Consider the following 21,378-nt stretch of genomic DNA (forward strand, 5'->3'; position numbering starts at 1 on the left):
ATGTCTGGTGGATGAACTGGGTGGTGGTGCTGGGAGTATGAAGAGATTATTCTCGGCTCAGTTGAACGGCCGAGTAATCAGATCGGTTGATGCGTCCACGGACGTAGACCGTGCTTCTCAAGCTCTCGTGTAGCACACCTGCGCCGAGTATGAGAGAATGTGCTAGATCGACTATGAGTTCACTTATGATACACTCAGATCGACAATCGACGTGCGATCCATTTGCGTGTGTAGAAGCGATTCTGATCACTTCGTCCTTCGAGATTGATCCCTACATTCCTCCATGTGTCCAAATTCGGTTACTGATGACTCGTTCACGCCACCGAGACCGTATTGCCCGAGTATGAAGGCACACGTTGGGTAAGCGCCACTCAAATTCAGCTCCTTGTAGTTCGATCACCAGCTTTCATCTATTCCTCCCTCCATCTGTCTTGTTGAATGCCATCATGTCTCCCCGACTCTCTCTCCAATTGTCGCTGCCCGGTTTACGCAACTCCGGGGGCAGAGTTGATACCGTGTCCACTGATGTTTTCCGTTTCCATTTGTCGACATGAAGTTTACCGACAACTGAGATCTTACAAAAATAGTCTTTCTTTTGTTTCGTTTTTCTCTGATCTTCTTGTATTCATTAAAGGACGTCTTCGCCTTGTTTCAGTGTGTTTAATCGTTATTATGCTTGATTTCTTCGCTTTCCTGATAATGTTCCTGCTCTTCATTATCTAACCTCGTTGCTCGTTATTTTCTCCGTCCTTACTGTCGGGCGTCTACGCGACTATTATCATCTCATTGTTCCATGCTTTCTCTAATTCCTCCACGATCCTGAAGTTGCTACTATTGCTCCCGGAATCTTTTCAATTGATTAACGTGGACCCGCTCTAGCCTGCGTCTACTTCTTATCACCACCGTCTGACCACTGGATATCTCCAGCACCGTATAGGGTCTCCTTTTGGTTGGCTTGGACCAAAATCTTACCCCCCCACATGGGACTCCACTCTCGTGCGTTCTTGTCGTAGATTGCCTTGTGCCTTTCCTTGGACTGCCTAAGGTTCTCCCGCGCAACGTCGTGGATGTGTCGGAAGATCTTGCGCAACTCGTCCGCATAAATGTGGTAGTTGACTTCGTGACTCTCTTGTTTATAAAAAGAGGTGGGCAGTTGGGGTTCACGCCCGTACATTCGTTCGAACGGGGTGAACCCTGTCGATGGATTCAGAGTAGTGTTGAATTCAAAACAAAAGTAGGGAATGTGCAGATCGCAGGCGTATGGGTCCCCTACCACATACTGCCTGAGATACATTTTCAATTCTCGGTTAGCTCGCTCTACTAGATTCGCTTGGGGATGGTGCGCGCTCGTATTAATCTTCTTAATTTTCAGTAGCTTGCATACGCTGATCATTACTTGGCTCATGAAATTGGTTCCTTGATCGGTGACCAATTCCTCGGGGACCCCAAACATGCAAATTACATGTTCTACAAAAGCTCTCGCCACCGTGGTGGCTTCCTGATTCTCTAGCGGTGCTACAATAAGATACCGCGTAAGATCATCTTGAATCACTAACCCGTACCGATTCCCTCTTTCGGTTTCGGGTAACACCACGATATCCATGAACACCTTTTCAAATGGCGCCGCGGCCGTGGTTGTTATTTTCATAGGAATTTTGTTGAATCGGCCGATTTTATTTTTCTGGCACGATTCACACTTGGCGACATAAGTGTCGATGTCGTGTCTCGTGTTTCACCATCGAAAAATAGCGCCAATTTTTTTCCACATGCGCTTGGCGCCAATATGCCCCCCTAGAGGCGCATCGTGAAATTCCTTCAATAACGCTGGCACGTCCTCTTCAGTGACCTCGACTCGGTCCGCGCTGGCGTTGTAGAGAGCGAAATTAACTCCTTTTCGCTCCCCCAAAAACTGTATCATTTCGAGCACTTCGATCTGTTTAATTCTACGGAAGGACAGAATAGACAGTTCCCGTTCCGTAGAGGTAACCACTTCGAGACACCTCGAAAATTTGCGTAGGAAAAGCTTACTATCCACTAGGGAGTTCTTCTTCCCTTCCAAAATCACCCCGGCGATTTTCGCCTTCGACATGTGCACCACAGACTCGGTAGTGTAACCGTTTAGTCCGTGAGGCGGGGTCCAAAATCTAGAAATCTCGCTCGTAACAGTTCGGCTATTAAAAATCGTGAGTCTGTAACTGGAGGGATCGGTGTCGAGATTCTTTAGTAGCCGGATCTTGCGTATGTCTACTGTTTTCTACAAAATCGTCATATAACTCTAGATCGAGAGAGTTTTCCCTATCAACCTCTTCCTCCTGGACTGGGAGGTTCATTAGACCATCCCAGTCGGATATTTCTTTCTTCGTCGTCCCTGTATTCACAACTTCCTCCTCCTCCGGTACTTCCGACAGGGCCTGAATCTCGGCCTTTTCTGCTTACTGTTGCTTTGCTTGTAATCGGGTGATCATTGCTACGACCGGAGTGTGCTTCTTTACCGGTTCTCCGGTTTCATCCTGGTCTGCTGGTAACCGCGACAAAAAGTCGGCCACCACATTCTCACACCCGTGCTTGTAACGAATGTCGCAGTCAACGCCCTGTAGCTTGAGACGCAACCTGGTTAACGTTGTTGACGTCTCTTTCAGTCGCCACATAGAAACAAGGGGCCGGTGGTCAGTGTATACAATAAAACGCTGACCGTGAATATAATATCGGAAGTATGCTGTCGCCCAAACGACGGCTAGCAGTTCTTTTTCAATCGTATGGTAGTGCTCTTCAGCTCCTACTAGTGCCCTGCTAGCAAATGCGATAGGCTGTTCCACGGTTTTCTCGTTGGACAACACTGCCCCGATCGCATACTGGCTGGCATCGGTGGTTAAAACGAACGTGTCAGCATAATTAGGCCTTAACAACAACGGCTCACTCACAAGTGCGGCCTTAAGGCTATCAAATAATTGTTGACACTTCTCTGTCCACACGAACTTGCCCCCCTTTTTGCGCAAGTCACTCAACGGCTTGCGCATATGGGCCACACCAGGTATAAACATGGCGTAAAAATTGACCGTCCCCAACACGGACCTGACCTCCCTCACAGTTGTTGGCGGTTTCAAGTTCGCGATCTTACTCACACTTTCCTTCAATGGTTTCACTCCGCACTTATCGGTTGGCCGAGGTGTTGTGATTGGAGTGTCCTCGATGTGTCGGTGAGTTAGACGCCGCTGCACTAATTCTCCGCTTCCCACACAAAAAAAAAATCGCTCGGCTGCCTGGTACAGTAAGTGTTGGTGGCTTCGTCGTTCGGCGATAAATCGCAGTTTCACTAAGCACACACTATTCCAAAAATAACTGCACTTACTTTGCAGTATACCGGCACACGCGAGGGATCGGGTATCGCAGTCCCACTTGACCGTGATCCCAACGCTGTCACCAGATGTAAGGTACCACCGGCGATTAGTCGCGACCGATTACGCCGCGCCAGTCAGAAACGTTTGCCGAAGCAACGTGTAGGGTATCGCCGAGGAGCTGGAAGAGACTGTTGCCCTGTGAGACCACGCGCCGTGGACACCTCACGATGATTCCGGACGAAATAGCCTGTCGGATTCGTTTTTCTTCCCATTATCGCTTCTTAATCCGGTGGAGCTTCTTCTCCTCTTTTCTTAGCCGTTCATAATTCTTGGTACGCACAGTTTTTACGTTCCGTCACCAGTCTACATTCCTCGTCGAACCAGCCAGATCTGGTGTTGCCACGACGGCGTCCTAGAATGTTTTCGGCACAGCTATTTATGCATGTTTTTAGAGCGGGCCATCGCTCGCTCGTATTGCTTTCTTGGGTCAGTAGCAGGCCATCCCTGATTGCTTTTTCGTAAGTTGCTTGGACATTGCTGTCCTTCTGGGATGCCGTATTGTATCGAGTCTGCTTGTTATATTTGCCCGTTTCTCGGGTGCAAGCTATTCGGCATCGGATCTCTAAACGAACCAGATAGTGATCCGAGTGGCTCCTCTAAAAGTTCTGACGTTTAACATACTCGATTCTCTGCGGCGATTGATCAATACCCGATCTATCTGGTTGGAAGTGGCTCCATTTAGGGATACCCACGTTGCTTTGTGGATATCCCTTCACGCAAATTTGGTACTTCCGATCACCAGGTCATTCGCGATTGCGAAATTGATCAACCTGCTACCGTTATCATTGCTGTGCTCGTGTGGACTGTGAAGTCCAGTGTATTGGCGGTACACTGGATCCCTACCGATTTTGGGGTTGAAGTCCCCAAGAATGATTTTGACGTCATACTTGGGGCATTGGTCGATAGCCCTGAGAAGGTGACGAGGAATGTAGACTAGTGACGGAACGTAAAAACTGTGCGTACCAAGAATTATGAACGGCTAAGAAAAGAGGAGAAGAAGCTCCACCGGATTAAGAAGCGATAATGGGAAGAAAAACGAATCCGGGAGCTGGAGGAAAACAGAGTACGACACGGCTCACAAAACAATTTTAGCAAGCGATAGCGAGGTGCCAAAATACATCGGCGCCTAAGGTATGCTGCTGTCGCAGTAAGAATGGTGACTTGATCAGTAACCAGCCAGAGGGCCTCTTGCGATGGGCCCAGCCTTTGATGAATTATTAAACGACTAACTCCACGACACACCAGAGGCTCCACTGGTAGACATGAGCTTGCTCCTGCCACCGAGCTATCAGAGAGGCTTTCGCAGAAGGAGTTCCACCACTGATCAAATATTCACCATTAGGCAAGTCCTTAAGAAGATGAGCGAATTTAAGAGAGTTACGCATCACCTCTTCATCGACTTCAAGGCTGCCTACGATAGCGTAGACAGGGTAAAACTGTAGGATGCCATGAAAGCCTTTGAGATACCGTCTAAACTGATCAGGCTAGTAAGGATGACCATGACCAACGTTACATGTCAAGTGAAGGTGAATGGAAAACTCTCAAGCCCTTTCGCTACCACCAACGGGCTGTGTCAGGGGGATGGGCTGACTTGCCTGCTCTTCAACTTGACGCTAGAGACGGCCATTCGATACTCTGAAGTGGAGACCAACGGGACCAATTCTTTTTCGTCATCGCCTACCGTGGTACTTTTATTTTCTATGCCCATCAGACCAAAGAACGCTTGGTTTGTGTAAATAAAGGAAGATTGCTTGAGTCGCGACATTATTTTACAACGGCAATTTGTCCAGTGGTTTAAGTTTGCCGATTATTGTGGTAAGAGCGAAAACTACGAAAATAATTCAGACATTTTATTGAAATCACACCACCATTTTATTGAAATCACACCATTATTGAAATCACACTGGTCCACACGCTGGAATTTACCACTAGTTTGGTCAGTCCAATCTTTGGTCGCTGCCAAATCGGGACACCTGGTGGTCGATTTAGAGGTGAGACGAAGTGTTACCAGGTGATGAGGGAGATGTTTGTAGCACTCCTCAGTACTGAGCAGCAACTACTATGCTGTAGCTCGGACTGACTACTGGTCCCTAAAGCCAGTCAGTTCCAAGTCACTTTATCGTTTGATCCAATCGATCCAACAGGCGCACCAACAGTCGCCCCGTCGTCGTCCCGTTTTTTGTTTCGAAGATGACCACCGAAGATGGTATACGCGTCCGGATGGTACGATACGGTAGGGGGAGGGGGTACATTCAAAATTTAATCAAATTCATGACGACGATGATGATGATGATGATGATAATGATGATTATGATGATGAGGATGCACTTAAGTGATTTCACCACCGTTTTATTATCATTCGCGTATTGCTGCGATCAAACCGACCACACGACCACCCCTCCCTCCACTCACATCCGCCCCGCGGAGGGGAGGGGAGGGGTGGTTATGAAGTGTAGGGAGATATGAAGTCGTGGTAGTTACACACGAGACAAGGGAATGGAATAAAATCACTTGTACGCAGGACACCCAGGACCACCATGCGTCTCACTTCTCCATGCAACATCACCCTCGATTCGACTCGCTCTTCTCTTGTCTCGTCGCGCATCAATCCTAACTTGCGAGCGCACCCGTCCTCTTCTTCCGTCCTTCACGGCTTGCGCTGCGGCGCGCGGTGCCATCAATCTTTCCTCCTGTTCCTATGCTGCATCCCCGCTGTGTGCTGTGTGTGTCTATTTATCGAGCATTTTGACCTCCAGCCTCCAGACCTCCCGCTTCCCGTAGCGAGCCGTCATATGCAAAATGCTGAATTCCCGTCCCGTGGCGGAGGCGACCGGGGAGGGGGGGGGGCTGATTTCTTCCATTTTATTCTACGCAATTTCTTTTTGTTTCATTTCTTTAGTTGTTGCTGAGGCACCCAATGGGAGTGAGGGGAGAGGGGAGGGTTGTCCGTATGTGTTGGCGGAATGGTGAAATATTGTGATTATCGGTAATGTCGGGGCCACTGGGCTATAACGGTATGACAAAGATTTTACGTTCACAAATGGAGGAACTACTGCAGATGCTGAGACTGGGCGCATTCAACCCTCGTACCAAAGGATGGGTCTGGCCAGACCTTTTTCATTTTCATTTGTTATTTCTATTATAGTTCAATTATTTGCAGAGGTTTGGCCTTTTAGGTAGCTTACTAACATTTTATAAGCCTTCAATTGATAACACTATTGTTTAAAAAAAAAAGTCCTTGAAATTCGTGAAAAAATGACAGTTTGAAAAACACCCTTCGAAACAAAGGATGGGTCTGGTCAGACTAACATTTATTTTTATGGGAAAACATGTGATTTGAACCATTTGCATGGTATGTTTTTCATTTTTTACTAAAAATATATGTATTAGCTTGCACACAAGGGCTACACTATGAAACCGCCAACACGACGCTGGATTGTTGCTTTTTCCTTCAATATTCTAGACATTACGGAAATAGCAGCCCCTTCCATTTGTAAAATAGGTGAAGGAAACAATAAAAGAGACACTAAAGGGTGGCAACGTGCAATTGCTACACTTAAATTTTGTCATACAATGGAAACTATGTGATTTTTCACGTATTTCTCATTTTTAACAGAATGTCCTATCGCTATAGTTTCAATTTGATTGATTCATTTCCATTCTTTCGCATTTGTTTTTTATTACAGCCCCTAATCGCTTTCCAAAACTTTTGCCAGCCGCACGGACGTCTTCCTTCGGCATTTTGTCTCAAATTTTTACAAAACGTTTTTTTAACGTATTAAAGTCATATTCTTTGTGTCAACCAGCTTCCCTAGCAAGTATCCCCATACTTAAAATTGAGTAGGTTTAAATCTGAAGAAGATACATGCCATTCCGATGAGCTTTCAAAGCATGGGAAATTTTACGCTAACCATGTCTGAACAGTCAATGCCTTATGCGCAGCTGTTGAAGCCTGTTGCAAACAAAAATCTATTTTTTCTTATATTTTCTACGCACAAGGCATCAAATGGAGCTTGAGAACGATCTCCAAATAATATTTTTTCGATTTTTTCGACTTTATCAATAAATAACAGTGGGAATTTTCTTTCTTTAAATATGACGCTCCATACCGTCACATATGAGCCATTTTGATATCGCTCCGCACCTTTTTTATCGGTTGAAATACCGCGAAAAGACACATTATGCACCCAATCATTTTGCTTGTTCAAAGTTGCCTCCAAAGTCTTCTGTTGCCGTCTGAAAAAATATGTTGTGAGCAGCGTGTGTCTTCAGCAGCATCCGAGATCTAGCAAACTTGTCGGCGAGGTTTTTGCGAGTCAACCCATGAATCCTCTGCTTCTTGAAAGGACTATATCTAAGGTATTTTTTATTATGTTTTGCATGCAGGTGTGACTCATTTTCATGCCATGAGCCATTTTTCTTTCCGATCGTTCCGGATTTCGTCGTATGCGCTCCATCACCGCATTAATTGTCGTTAGAGTTCGTACAGTCCGTTTTTTTACCGGTTTCTATTTGGGGACAACCATATCACTATATTTGAATCGTTTGATGGTTCTGTACGCGCATAATCTGCTCAAATTCAGATGTGACAGCCTTCCTCTTATTTAAATGTTGGTAAGGATTTGAAGATACAACATTCTGATTTGTTCTCTGCAAGAATACATTACAATTTCCGGGTGAACAACACTCAAACCCAGCAGTAAAAATACTGCTTTTTCAAACTGTAAACCAAGATCTGAATTATAGCTGTCCGAATTAGTACAGGGGGCCCTGGAATAAGTGTGTCACTTTCACGTTGCCACCGTGTAGATGCGGTTTTTAGATAAGTTTATCAAAACATTGGTTTTACCTCACATTGAGAAACGTATGAATAATATACATATTATCAAGCATTTTCAAGCTCGCTCAGTGATTAAAGCATTCTTCGGAAAACAAATCAATCTTCCAGCAAATGTACTGGCTACACAAATCAGCGGCACCGATAGCAAACCAGACTGCCGCCTTTTTTTACACGGAGGTAATAAGCTAGGCCGTAAAACTATTTTTTTCTGTTCTACGTGCAACTCGCCAGTCTGTCACCAACACTCAAAAGTCGCAAATACTTGTTTTTCTCGGGCTCAAAATCAATGAAAAGGTTTTTATCGGCTTTGGTTAATAATAAAACCCATTGAAAACCGATTTTATATGCTAAATTTATACGTACAAAAATAAGAGAAAAAAGAAGATGTAGCGGCCCAACCTATACAGACGCGGTCATCTGGGTAGGCGTAATTAGGGCGCTAGTGTGGGTGCCGGGACGCGGCTGGAACTCACCCGCACCGCGGTATTTAAGAGCGCACGCGACCGGTCATAGCTCCTGTTACCGCCGTAGAGCTATTCTGATATACGAATTACGATATTATAGTGAAGTGGATTGTATGATAAAGTTGGATCGTAATATAAAGTAGTGAAACCTCACACAAGAGCCAACCCTCACAAAGATAACAAAAATGTGTTTTGTTTTTACGATTTTTTTAAGTTTCAGGCCATATGTTTGAGTTTTCATGTAGTTGAGGATATACTAAACACATATGAAAAAAGAGAAACTACAACATAATTATGTGCGACCAACAGGTAGAAAAAGTGCTTAGAACACACCATATACGCCTATATAAATACGCGTAAATGCATAGGTGTCTGACCAGACCCATCCGTTGGTTCGAAGGATTTCGAAACATCCATTGGTACCAGGGTTAATGCGGGTTTGGATCAAGTTGTGCTTGGATCAAATATTCCCCGCGTTAAAAACGAAAAAGTGTCTCGAAAATCAAACGACGTACGGTTACGGGGTTGAAGTAGACACTATAACAACTACGAGACAAACGACCTGCAGCTACTATAGCTGCAGGACACCAATCCAATCAAAGGAAAGCGTTCGCGCACGCGGTCAATCGAAAATGCTGCTGCGTAGATAGAAAAAAAGTACAAACCTGTGGCTGTCTCGTCCTTATACTCTCCCGGCGATAGTGAAACGACTACCACTGCCACCAGCAGCAACTAGCAAGTCGACCCCGATACCAATGATTAATAATTGCAACCAGATTCCTTCGGTGTCCGGAAGTCTAGTACATTGCACTCGGTCCGAGTTGAGCCGAAGATGCTGTTGCTGCCAACGAGCAAGCCAGCCAACCAGCCAGCCAGCTAGCAGCAGCAGCAGCCGCAACCTGGCAAGTCACCGTCATCGTCGTGGCGTATACTAAATCAAGCGTGAAAGTGTTTACACTTCGTCCTTCTCTTAACCAGAGGTAACCCTCCTCTAGTCCCTCCTTCTCCTCATTCTAACTAACATTCCGCAACATAAAGGGACGGATAGAAGGAGGGTGAAGGGGAAGGGGGGGGGGGGGGAAGACGCGTTGGAAATATGTGGCGACCCGACCGACTCGAACTCGACCTCGACGGCGCTTACTGCAGACTGCCGAGTCTGTCGCCTGGAGGGGTGGGTGGGGGGGGGGGTTAGGTTGAACGGAAGGTATCCGGGATTGGTGGGATTTCAATCGGAAAATCACCGATTCGGGACCACCACCGCCATGCACCCCGAGAGCGGGGTGAATGGGGTGAAGTTGTTTTAGAGCAGGGAAGAGCAGTGGAAGCCAAGAAGGTCTCGAGTGTCCCATATCAATAACGAGCCGAACGCTCCCTCTCAAGCACATTCCTTTTCACATGCTGCTCCAATAAAGTGAATGAATGTTATGGATTAGATCGATTCCTTGTGTCCCATCCCTGGTTCCCCATCCCCTCCACATAAACACACACACGCACGCAGACACACAAAAGGGTGCAAGTTAGCGTACGGGCGGACGGTTCGGATGCTCATACTGAACTGAACGGCCAATGTTAAACCATGCTTCTTCGTAGCTTTTCGCACTTGGTTTGAGCGGGGGGAAGAGAATGCGAGCGAGCGAAGCAAAACGAAGAACTACGGGTGCCCCCCACCCTTTCTAGGAGGCCGAAAGGGGAAAAGGAAACCACCCTTTCTAGGAGGCCGAACCGAACCTGAAGTACCATAAGGTTTAAATAAGAATTGCAAAATAGGATTTGCTCCTGCTGCATACGTTCGATACGAGCTCCCCCAAATCCACATCGTTTCCGGCCCTCCACCCAGCCTACCGTGAAAGGCTGAAGCCAAAACAGCGACAACGAATCGAAGAAAAAAGAAAAACCCGGACCTGGAGTGAATGCATGTTTTGGCAAGCACCAAGTCATGTTCGAATCATGACCAATACAGCGCACGCTGCGCTGCGGAGGGGATCCGCTGAGCAGGGGATGCCACTTCGTTAAAATGATCTGCTTCATTACGCCATTGCGGCCTTGCCTGGAGCTTAAGCTTGTCAGCTTTCAGTTCATCATCTCGATCGTAGCGATCGCGTTTCGATTTCTGTGCGATTTCAATCGGGCACCCGGAGGTACATCCACCCCCTTTTCGGCTGACAGAACCTTTGTCTCAGAGCGGGCGGGTGTTGTACGAGGACGCCCTTTCTTTTCTTTGCAGCGCCGCTCGGAGCCGCTGTTGTTTGCACTTACGGATGGTTACCGTTACTAGCAGCAGCAGCAGCTTCGCAAACACTAATCGCCGATCGTTTTGGCTCCGTTGTGTGCGTCCAAAAACGCACGCACGCAGATAGGAGGAGCGTGTAGTAGTGTGTGTTTGCACCAAACTCTCCTGGAGCACTGGGAGCATTGGTTTTTGTGGGGCGTTTGAGCTCGCTGAGACCTAAGAAGTTTTGTGGTCAAACAGAGGCTGGCCCTTGGGGGTAGGGGGGATGCTTTTGTTCGAAGGGAAACGAAAGAGGTGGAGAAGGTTGGTTGCATGAGCTCAGCAGCAAGGGTAGGAGCATCCAGTACTAAACAGTAAGCCAACAAGTTTGAACCCCAGAGGCAACCCCCCCCCCCCCCCCCCATCTCTCCGCAGAGACATCAATTGGCCCTCGCAACGCACGACGCAGTCCGGCCCGGGGCGGGGATACTTGGCAGCCTTGAACGGCCTACTAATCGCTTGGGCAAACACACCCTTGACGAGCGAGTAGAGCGGTAGGGGCGGGAGTGTCAAGTGAGCAGCAGAGGGCTAGGCTCAGCAGCATCTTGGAGATCAAGCTACAGGCATGGGCCGTCATTAAAACTTAAGCATCTGGCCTGCGTGTGTGTGTGTGTGCGACGCGACACGCTTTTTGGGGCCCTTGATCCGCCTTCCTAGCCATCGCAATCCCCTCCCCCATAACCCGTGTCGACGTGTGCAAAAGCTGCTGGTTTAAACTGCCGGCCTGTAAAAACAAAAACTTTCCCCTAGCTCCACACCCCCTTGCTCCTTGCCGCCGTGGCCGTAGCCGTGTCCTAGACAAATATTTAACTTCAAACGACCAAGAAAACCGGGAGGAAACAGCGCGAGCGGGAGGGTGGTGAGAGGGTTAGTTAAAGAAGTCGGGTCGGTCCGAATCGCCCCAGCAGCAGCAGCAGCAGCAATATCTACTCTGCCTCAAGAAGAATTCTGGCTCCAGCACGGAGGCATCGAACGGAGCAATACCCTTACCCTCTCTTGGCTTAAGGATGCGGTCTGCTCGGTCGAAAAGTCCTTGGCGGGCTAAGAGCGGGCCTCGGAAAACCGATTAAAACCGCAACTCCCCACCTACCACCCCATCCTTCACCCAGCACCCATCGATTGGACAAATCACGCTACGAAAAACAATAACCAGAACGCAGCATCACCGTCGTTGGCCACGACGAACACGAAGCATCCTTCCTTCTATGCATAAATTATCCTCGGCCCCCCTTCCTCCCCTCTCTCTTCCGATTATGTCGCACAATATAAATATCCCCGTATGGGTTTGTGTGTGTGTGGTTTTTTTTTGTTTTCAACACTGGATGCTGCATGCGATTCAGGATTCTGTCCAACTGGTTTCGAGAGCCTCCCCCCCCCCAAACTCCCCCTTTTAGAATAGGCCCCCCCGGTTTGGTGAGTTTGGTCTCAGGTGACGGCGGCCGTCGTTCTGCGTCGATTGCTGCTAGTGCTGTTGCCAGCCAGGTCATCCTGAACGCATTTCAAATCAACTGCCTGCGCGCGCGTGTGTGTGTGCGTGTGTGTGTGTGTATGCGCGCGTGCGCGCGTATGTGTGTGGGTGCCATCCATTATATCCTTCCGGGAGCGAGCGGGAAGACACTGTACGTCCTGCCGTACGGCTGTCTACCAGGCCGATGCGTTTCAATGCATTCGTTCCGATATCGATATCAATTACTATAAGACCGGCCGCTCGTACGTTCAGACGCCAACCCCACCCCCACGAGACATCTCCATTATTGTCGGCGCACATATCCAGTCACCCGTGAGTGAGTGCCACCCGTCCTCTCCGTCCTCTGTCACATTCCCGCTCCCGACTGTGGTGTGCACAATCTTGAAGACGTAGTTCATTTCAGTGCTCCATTCCGTGCGCCCGTCCTGCCTACCGTGCGCTGGACTTGTGGCCTGGGGCCACATGCCAGGGCACATTCCTTGCACCCGGGACTCACTCTGCCAGTAGACAAATGGCAATAAAATAAGATGAATTATTTATCGCTTGCCAACAACGTTGCATAGCCGACCGAGCCGCTTGTTGGATCCGTTTCGTTCGTTCACTCTCATTCTCACTCGTCCGTGCTCATCCGTGAGGCGAGTAGTTGGAAACGGTAAAGAACCCTCTCCGCCCTCATTCCCCCCCCCCCCCTTCCCACCGTCTCTGCCACAATCAACAATCGCAATAACTCCCCGAATCGAAGCACTGCTTACCGACACGGACGTACGCTTGGTCGCGAATGCTGCACCATACAGCCATTTGACATACGAGCTAATTGCATATATATGGGGGTTTGGAGGGGGCTAGGATGATTACAATCCGGAAGTAATCCGCATTCTATTTCCTCGGCTTTTTGAACAGAAAACACCACGAGTTTGTTTACGATCTCCCGGCGCTGATTAATCCATTCCATTCAGCCGGCTCAACTTTTTGCTTTTCCATGGGCATAAGCAAGCCGCTGCTCTAACCGTTAGTTCGGTAAAAGACTAAGTATTACCCCGGTAACCAAATTGAGTGATATTGAAAAAAAACATGTACTTGGTAGAACATCACAGAAAAGCTCTGATGTTGGATTTCGTAGCAGTTTGACATGTGACTTTGGAGTAGTGAGAGTTCGATTTGGGGTTACTTTTGAAACCACCCCGCAAACCATGAAACTCACGATTCCGTATGCTCACTGTAGGAGTGAGCGCGACGTCCGATGAAACAGCGCTATACGAAAGCGCCATTTGCAGATTTGTGTGTGAGCGCGAACGAGATGGCTGATGAGACGGCAATACTTTCGGCCGCGTTCATCGGCGCCATCATGATTCCGCTTGAAACGCGCCGAACTTTGTTCGAATCTGGATGCGACACCCTGATTTGACTTACCTTTTTTGGCACAATTACCGCGATTTCCGACAATAAAAGCGCATCAAATGGTCGTACGATAATGGTAGACCTTGTCGCGAATGAATTTGATCTGCGTTTCTGTCTACATTAGCCATTTTATCTATTGCACCGCAGCTGTTCGCATTCAATGAAAGAGCCGCAAGAATATGCGTTTTTCCATGTTTCTAGCCTCATTCCTTCGTCAAAAAGGATTGCATGATGTACATGTACAAATCAACAACATTTTTCCTGATTATCCGAGTATATTTACCTGCCACAATTTACCACAAAACGGCGAGCAACAGAGCTGTTTTTCTTAACATAAAAGAGACGGGAATGATGATCCGTTTCTTCGCACTGTTTTCCACGGCTGTAACGAGGTAGATGATCATCAATGCACAGGCCAGGATACGAAAAAGGCGTTAGAAAAGATCCGCCCTAGAAGAGCTAGGCAGTGATGAAAACGCAGCGCGATCTCCGCCCACGACAGCAAGAAAAGACGCGCGCGTTTCTTGCTTGGACGAGAGTTGGGAAAGGGGCGAAGATGTCCATCTTCACAACATTTGAAAGGGTTAAGAGTGGAGCGGGAAAATGGCTAAAACCAATGGATGTTTTTGCATGCTTGTGCAGTTGCCCAATCAGAAGAGAACAACAAAACAGCAGCAGAACAATCGGCAACAGCATCCGGTGCCAAGCACGAAACGCAAAATGCAGAACAAAGGACAACAATCAGCACAGGATGTACGAACAATGGGGGGAGGAGGGGTTTGTAGCGAGGAGAGCGTGTGCACCAAGGTGTTTACTACGTGTTGGTGATAGCCACCGAAAAGGGCGTTGTCGATGCAGCTAACAGCAGAAGAAAACGATCGCGAATTGGTGTTGTTTTGGCGCAATTTGATAGACGGAAAACACGCTCAAGAATGGCTGAGTTTTGTGCTCAAAACGGCATCTTTTAATGTTGCATATTCCTGGGAAAACCAACTATAAGTTGTGCTATATCCTACGTTAGCTCGTCTATCTTTGCTGCGCAAGAAAGATGCATACGAAGTGCATCAATCCAGACGCACATTGCGCATAGCGATTGGCCAAAAGTTGCGTTGATTTGTCACCACCGTTTTATGGTGCAATTGATCTGCACAATGTTCCTGTTGTGCGTGATGATCGTGTGCGCGTGTGCGTGTGTGTTTCCAATACGCACATGATGCGTGACACCAATTTTTTGTTGAACACAATGTTTGTTTTTCAGTAAAATCAATGTGAATCATGTTGATCATTCGAAGGTATGTTTGTGACATTGTGAACAATTCAAAATGTATGAACTTTTTGTCACAACGCACGGTCCCGATTTCACGTATTGATGTAGCGTTTATGAACAGTTGATCATCAGCAAAGTAGTTAGTTCAGTAGCCGTGGCCACACGGGGCGAAAATTTGCGCGCAAATTTGCACATTAATGCCAAAATGTTTTCGCTTCGTGTGGCAGGGGTAAAAACCCGAAAATTTATGCCGAAATGTCAAACGTATTGTTTTCATCTGTGTTTTGGCCGCTGAAGTTGATTTCCGAATAAATTTAGCAGTTTTTAACGATTTTGTTGCTGTTGCTGTTATATTTATATTAAAAATGCAAAAACAATACGAAAAGAACCTACATTTTCGTAAATAAAGCGTTCGATAGCGTCAAGGGTTCAGCGAAAAAGTCCGCGGACGTATAAAAGTTTGACAGCGTGCAAGGGTTAAGCGAAACCGTTTTGGCATTAATTTTTTCGTTTGCGCTAGGGTTTTCGCCCCGTGTGGCCACGGCTAGTGTGTTACGTGTTAGAAATTTCCATCACCAATCCTATCATCTCCTTAACATCATTCCACTTCATACACATTCATTCGTCATTCATACACAACGCAGACAAACATACCGACAAATCTCGACCACGACCTACGACGATGACGAGAGAGCGAGTTAGAACTGGGAGGGAATGAGACAGACAGAAGATCGTCGATCCGAAATGGCGGCGATCGCCATTTTTTTCGTTTTTAAGAAAACTTTTGGCCACGCCTTAAAAGCTCTCCAGAAGTTCATCCGTTTGCGTTTAGTTTCATGGGTTCAAAGTTAGTGCAATCTCGAACTCTCATTAGTGCAAACTCCCATGTCAAGATAGTGCAAACTCGAACATCAGAGCTTTTCTGTGATGTTCGAGATTGCATTAACTTTTTTTTCAAATCACTCTATTTGGTTACCGGGGATCAGAGCTTTTCTGTGATGTTCGATACTGTAGAAGTTTTTTTTTAGAAAATCACTCAATTTGGTTACCGGGGTCCGTTCACCCCGTAGGATGCAAAAACGGAAAGAACCATCCGCGTACCGCGAAAAAAAGCCAAACCCTTTGTACAGACAGATGGAAAAGAAAGAAAAGAAGGAAAAGAAGATCGATAAAGGAGCAAGGATCGGATGGTGTGGGGAGAATACAATTCATAAGCGCTCAGAATAGTCCCCCTTCTCGCTTCTGGCAAAACTACTGCCAAAAGGGGATCTCGCTAAATTATTTCAAGACGCTTTAACCGCGCGGTAGCGGTAGTGTCGCTTGTGTCGAGTATAATGTCTAATTTCGAACGAGGCACTCGCTCTCCTTTCCTTCTCTCGCTTATTCCTCTTTCTCTTTCCCGCATGCTCACACACGTTCACATCTGGAATAACAGGGAAGGAACATAATGAGAACGCTCATACCGCTCAGGGCGAATAAGAAGCTGGGAAACTAAGTTGGCCCGCGGTCATAACAGCGAGTTTGAATCGAGTGGGGGAGTGAATAATGGCATGTTGGACCAGCTACACATCCTTTGGTCATCCTATTTCGGACAGGACGCGCATTTTGGAGTTTGAAACATCCATGCAGTACGGACGATGGATGAAGGCACAGAAACGCAGTAATTGACGATTTTTAAATAGTGGAGTAATCAAATTAATTCAGCACCATCCTTGTTCTCTTGTCATACCCGCCCACTCCCCTCCTTTCATCCCCACGTCCCTTCATGTACGATGTTTAATTACCTAGCCGCAATTTTCATTAAAATCGTTCGTCGTTTCGCAGAGTGTCAAGTGAAATGAAAACATTATCCGCTCGCGTATTCACTTGCCCTCAAAAGCGTGTCGCACCCTCGTGATCCTCCTTCTGCGGTCCTATGGGGTGTCCTTATTGACAGCCTTGCAGTCCTTGCAAATACTACCACCGGGCACCGAGAGACACCGCATTGGGCAGCCACATTGATTGATCGGCGGATTACATAAATCTGACATCCTGAGTCCCAGCCTGCAACCCTCATCACCACCCATATTTTGGGGGAGTATGCCTTGACACATCTTTAGTGCCTTTAGTCTCTCTCTCTCTCTCTCTCTCTCTCTCTCTATCTCTCTTTCGCTCTCTCTCTTTCTTTATTTCTCTCTCTTTCTCTCTCTTTCGGTCTCTCTCGCTCTCTCTCTCTTTCTCTCTCTCTATCGCTCTTTCTTCAAAGAGATGAATGGACTCTACGTTCTATTTCCAATTCATTGTAGGCGGGCGATGATCAATCGATTCCTCCGAATATCGGAAGGGGATAAAATGTTGGAGTATTAAGGGCATATCCATGGGGATGAGGGATGTCATCCTTCTGGTGGAAGGTGAACCATGAGCGGAGGATGATTTGATGTAAATGGCAAAAGTTTCCGGACTACGACGACAGCACCCCATTTACATATCAACGGCCCCCAGAAAGCAAGGCAAAACCGCACAGCCGGAGAAGAGGAAAGCTGAAAAGGCCATTGTCGGGAGGTGTCCTGTCCTGTTTATTATCATATCTTTTTGTAGGTTTTGGTTTTGTCTTTATCATCTTGACTTGTTTGTTATGTGTAGTACGGAGACTGAAGACCGCGATCTGATCAGGTTCAGCGCTCCTTAACAGTCAGTCACTCGAATGCACACTCAACCGCGAGAATAACCCTACAGCAACAGTAGCTGTAAAAAAGAGCAGCGTATAATAGCACGAGAAAAGAAGAGATAGAGAGAGAGAAAGAGAGAGAGAGAGAGAGAGAGAGAGAGAGAGAGAGCGCTCAATAGAGGGCGTGCGAGTTGGCGCTGCTCCTCCCTCTTAATAGAAAGGACGTTTGACCAGGGAGCGCCCTAAAAGACGACAAGACACGCCGTACAGAAGAGGTCCTAAGACTCACACATAGTTATATTATTTCTCTCTCTCTCTCTCTCTCTCTCTCTCTCTCTCTCTCTCTCTCTCTCTCTCTCTCTCTCTCTCTTTCTCTCTCTCTCTCTCTTTCTCTCTCTCTCTTTCTCTCTCTCTCTCTTTCTCTCTCTCTCTTTCTCTCTCTATCTCTATCTCTCTCTCTCTTTCTCTCACACACACACATACACGCACACACACGCGCGCGCACGCACACACCCGCACATTGAAAGGCATCCTGATATCGCCATCATTGACAACACACACATACACACTCACAGAAAGGCATCCTGATATCGGCAGCAAAGCGTTGACAACACGAGCGTCGTGGTCTGACACGGTGCGGACTCTGACCACAGAAGCAGCAACTTCGTATTATCGCTGCTGCTGCTGCTGCTGCTCCTACTGATGAAGTACGACTGCTGGTATTGGTACTACGAGAACACCAGAGCGACCGCTATACGGTCTGCTTCGTCATCTTGCATTCGGGTTTTATGGCGACCAACGAAGGGCGGCCCACTTTATAGTGCGCCTGCGCCCTGTTGCGCCCTCTCCTTCTACCGAGTTCAGGCAGCAGCATCTGTCGGAGTGCGTGGTCGCGTTCGAGCACTTCGAGGAATTGCGAAAGGTTGTAGGTCGGCACGGATACGCCGCGACTGGAACGGGGCTAAGAGCGCTCACGTACCGGTCGGACAGTCGGTGCAGCCATCTCGGCCAGCAGAACGGCGCTCGCGAGCAGCAGGAACCCACCGAGCAATTCGTAGCACCCGAACAGCTGATCGTTGGTAAGCGGCGCCAGTAAAGGATGGCTGGCGGCTTGGATTTGTCGGTACAGGGAGCTATAGCTTACGTAACGGCGCAAATGGTGCGTGAAATAGCCCGACATTACCATCTGGTCGATCAACCGATCGAATGTGTCGGTCAGACAGGACTTGCGCGGATAGTACAGCCCGATCGGTAGCCGCACCAACACGGTTCCGACCAGATGGACGTGCCCGGTGCGATAATGGTTTCGGTTGTAGTACGCTACGCGATCACTATCGACGATGAGCGCAGTCCGGTCGCGATATCCAGCCAGCACATCCAGCGCACGCTGCACGTACACATCATCATCCGGCAGCCAGTGCGTCCTGTGAATGCGAAAAAAAATACTCAGTAGAACGCAGCACTGACGTTGTCGCGTGGTTTTGCTTCACCCTCTTCACCTTTCCAGTATACCGCGCAGCGGTTGCAGGTAGCTGGCGGTACCGTTCATCGATAGGAAGCGAAAGTCCCGATTGAGCAGGGCGGCGAGCGTACGCGGATGGCTGTAGTTGCGCCGTGCCTGCAGATAGTCGTACAGTAGACCTTGGTAGACCGAGCGCATCACAAAGCTGTACAGAATCCAGTGCATCAGGATGGTGCGAGCGAAAGTCTGGCCTGGGTCACGCGGCACCGGTCCCCCGAAGTACACATTGAGCAGATTGAGAAGCGGTGCCCGGACACGGCGCCCATAGAGAAAGGCGAGCCATGCTCGTGACACCCGACACCACTCGAGCCCGGCGATAAAGACGGTCGCACCGGCTAGCATGAACAGGGCGGCGACCCAGGTGCGGGGCGCGAACGGTAGGAACAGCTTCTCAAAGGGTGTATAGGCCCGGCCGGGTGAAACCGCCACCATCATGCGGATCGCATAGTAACTCAGACCGTGCCGCATCACCGCATTTCGATCGCCCCTGATCGCGAATCGACCGAACGTCAGATTGGCGCGCTCGGTGCGCACAAGCCAGATACAGCCGGTGGCGGTGTCCGGATCGTTCTTCCGGCCTATTCGACCCCACAGGTACCCATCATGGGGAGTCAACACGCGTAGACTGAAGTTGAGCTTCCTTCCGAGGGCGCGCACCAGATCACCCTCGAGCCCGATCAGTGTTGGTGTTGCCGTTGCATCCGACGTATTGCCCTGCAGCATCACGAACGGCGGCAGCTGGAATGTAGCGACCGTGAGCGGACAACCGTACAGGTTGGCCAGCTTGTCCGGGAACAGCTCAAGCGCGGGCGACGACGATCCGGAACCATCTACGTCAGTCTGCTCGTAGCGGTGCAGCAGCTGCGGTGTGATGCGCTCACAACCATCCGCCCGGTATGGGTAGTAGGTGTACAGCAGGACCTGCTGCAACCGGCTGCGATCACCATCGCGAACCATCGCGATCACGTTAACGTTAACGATGTTCAGCCGCCACAGCCGGGCAAAGAGCCGTTGCAGAGTAGCCGGTAGCAAATGATCGTCAAGCTGAGTTAACACTAGGAGGTAGTAGCCGAAGTAATCGTGCTGGGCGGGATCGAGCGCCGCGAACACGCGCTCGAATGCCGCAAACCCGTCGAGAAAGAAAAGGTTGAAGCGAGCAGGACGGCGTACTCGGTTGAGGGCAGCCGGTGAGCGGAAGATGTAAGCAATGCTGTCCGCCGTGCCTTGCATTACTTGGTCTACGATGTCCGACTGCAGCTCGTACGTCAAGCGGCCCTCCACCGCCAACCGCTCGATCATCGTTACCGAGTGATTGCGTACGAAGTAGCGTTCGAGCACCTCGACCAGCACCACCGACAACTGACTGCCGACGGTGTGTGCTCGGATCTCCATCAGCGAGTATCCGGTTGACGGTCGTGTCGTTATCATCGACTTGTGCGGTTCCGTCACCATCACCAACGTTGCCCCCTATTGCGATTGTCTTGTCTCGTTTCCAAGACAAGACTCGACCAGTCTTGTCTGGCAAAAACCGCCGAGTCTTGGTTGTCTAAAATCGGTATTGCGAGAGTCGCATGAACACTTGAATGAACAAGTGTTCATTTGGCTGTCAAAAGCCATCAAAATCGCAGCTTTGTTTGTAAACAATCGTGCGCAGTTTGAGTTTCCTTACCGTTAACGTGTTTTAATTCATCAAAAAAATGTTTTCAATCGTACAATATTTGTTCAATTATTCTCAATCTCTGATGCATTTTTATTCAGGAACTCGATCGTTACGAAAGCAAATGCTGAGGTTTGAGCCCATTACATGGTTCTCAGAAAATGTGCCATTTCGTGCAATTGAACATAATCGATTACTGGTAATAGGTTATTGATTAATTCCATTAAATTCTTCCAAATCAACCGCCAGTCTGCTAAACAAAAAACTGTTACGGTAATCTTAAATCGCAGTCTTGTTTGGCAGACTCCCAGTCTGGTAGCTTTGAGTACAAGACAGCTGAGTCTCGTTTCCAAGACAGAAATCGGTGTCAAGCAAGACACTCGCAATACCGACACCAGACTGACGTTTGTCTTGGAAACGAGACAAGACAATCGCAATAGGGGCCGTT

The 21,378-nt window shown here is 48.3% G+C and overlaps 1 protein-coding gene across 1 annotated transcript in view; it reads right to left on the reverse strand.

Annotated features, from left to right (window-relative positions):
* LOC125959471 (uncharacterized) overlaps window positions 1–20,725 on the reverse strand; it is a 29,231-nt gene extending 8,506 nt beyond the window's left edge. Inside the window, exons 1-2 of the mRNA XM_049692297.1 lie at window positions 19,251–20,725; window positions 18,731–19,175 (exon numbers count right to left, since the gene is read on the reverse strand). Of these exons, the coding sequence (XP_049548254.1) occupies window positions 18,731–19,175; window positions 19,251–20,725 (1,920 nt within the window). The remainder of the gene's footprint in view (window positions 1–18,730; window positions 19,176–19,250) is intronic.
* Window positions 20,726–21,378: the final 653 nt, after the last annotated feature.

Source organism: Anopheles darlingi, chromosome X (genome assembly GCF_943734745.1).
Source record: "Anopheles darlingi chromosome X, idAnoDarlMG_H_01, whole genome shotgun sequence".
In the NCBI taxonomy this organism is placed as follows: Eukaryota; Metazoa; Arthropoda; class Insecta; order Diptera; family Culicidae; genus Anopheles; species Anopheles darlingi.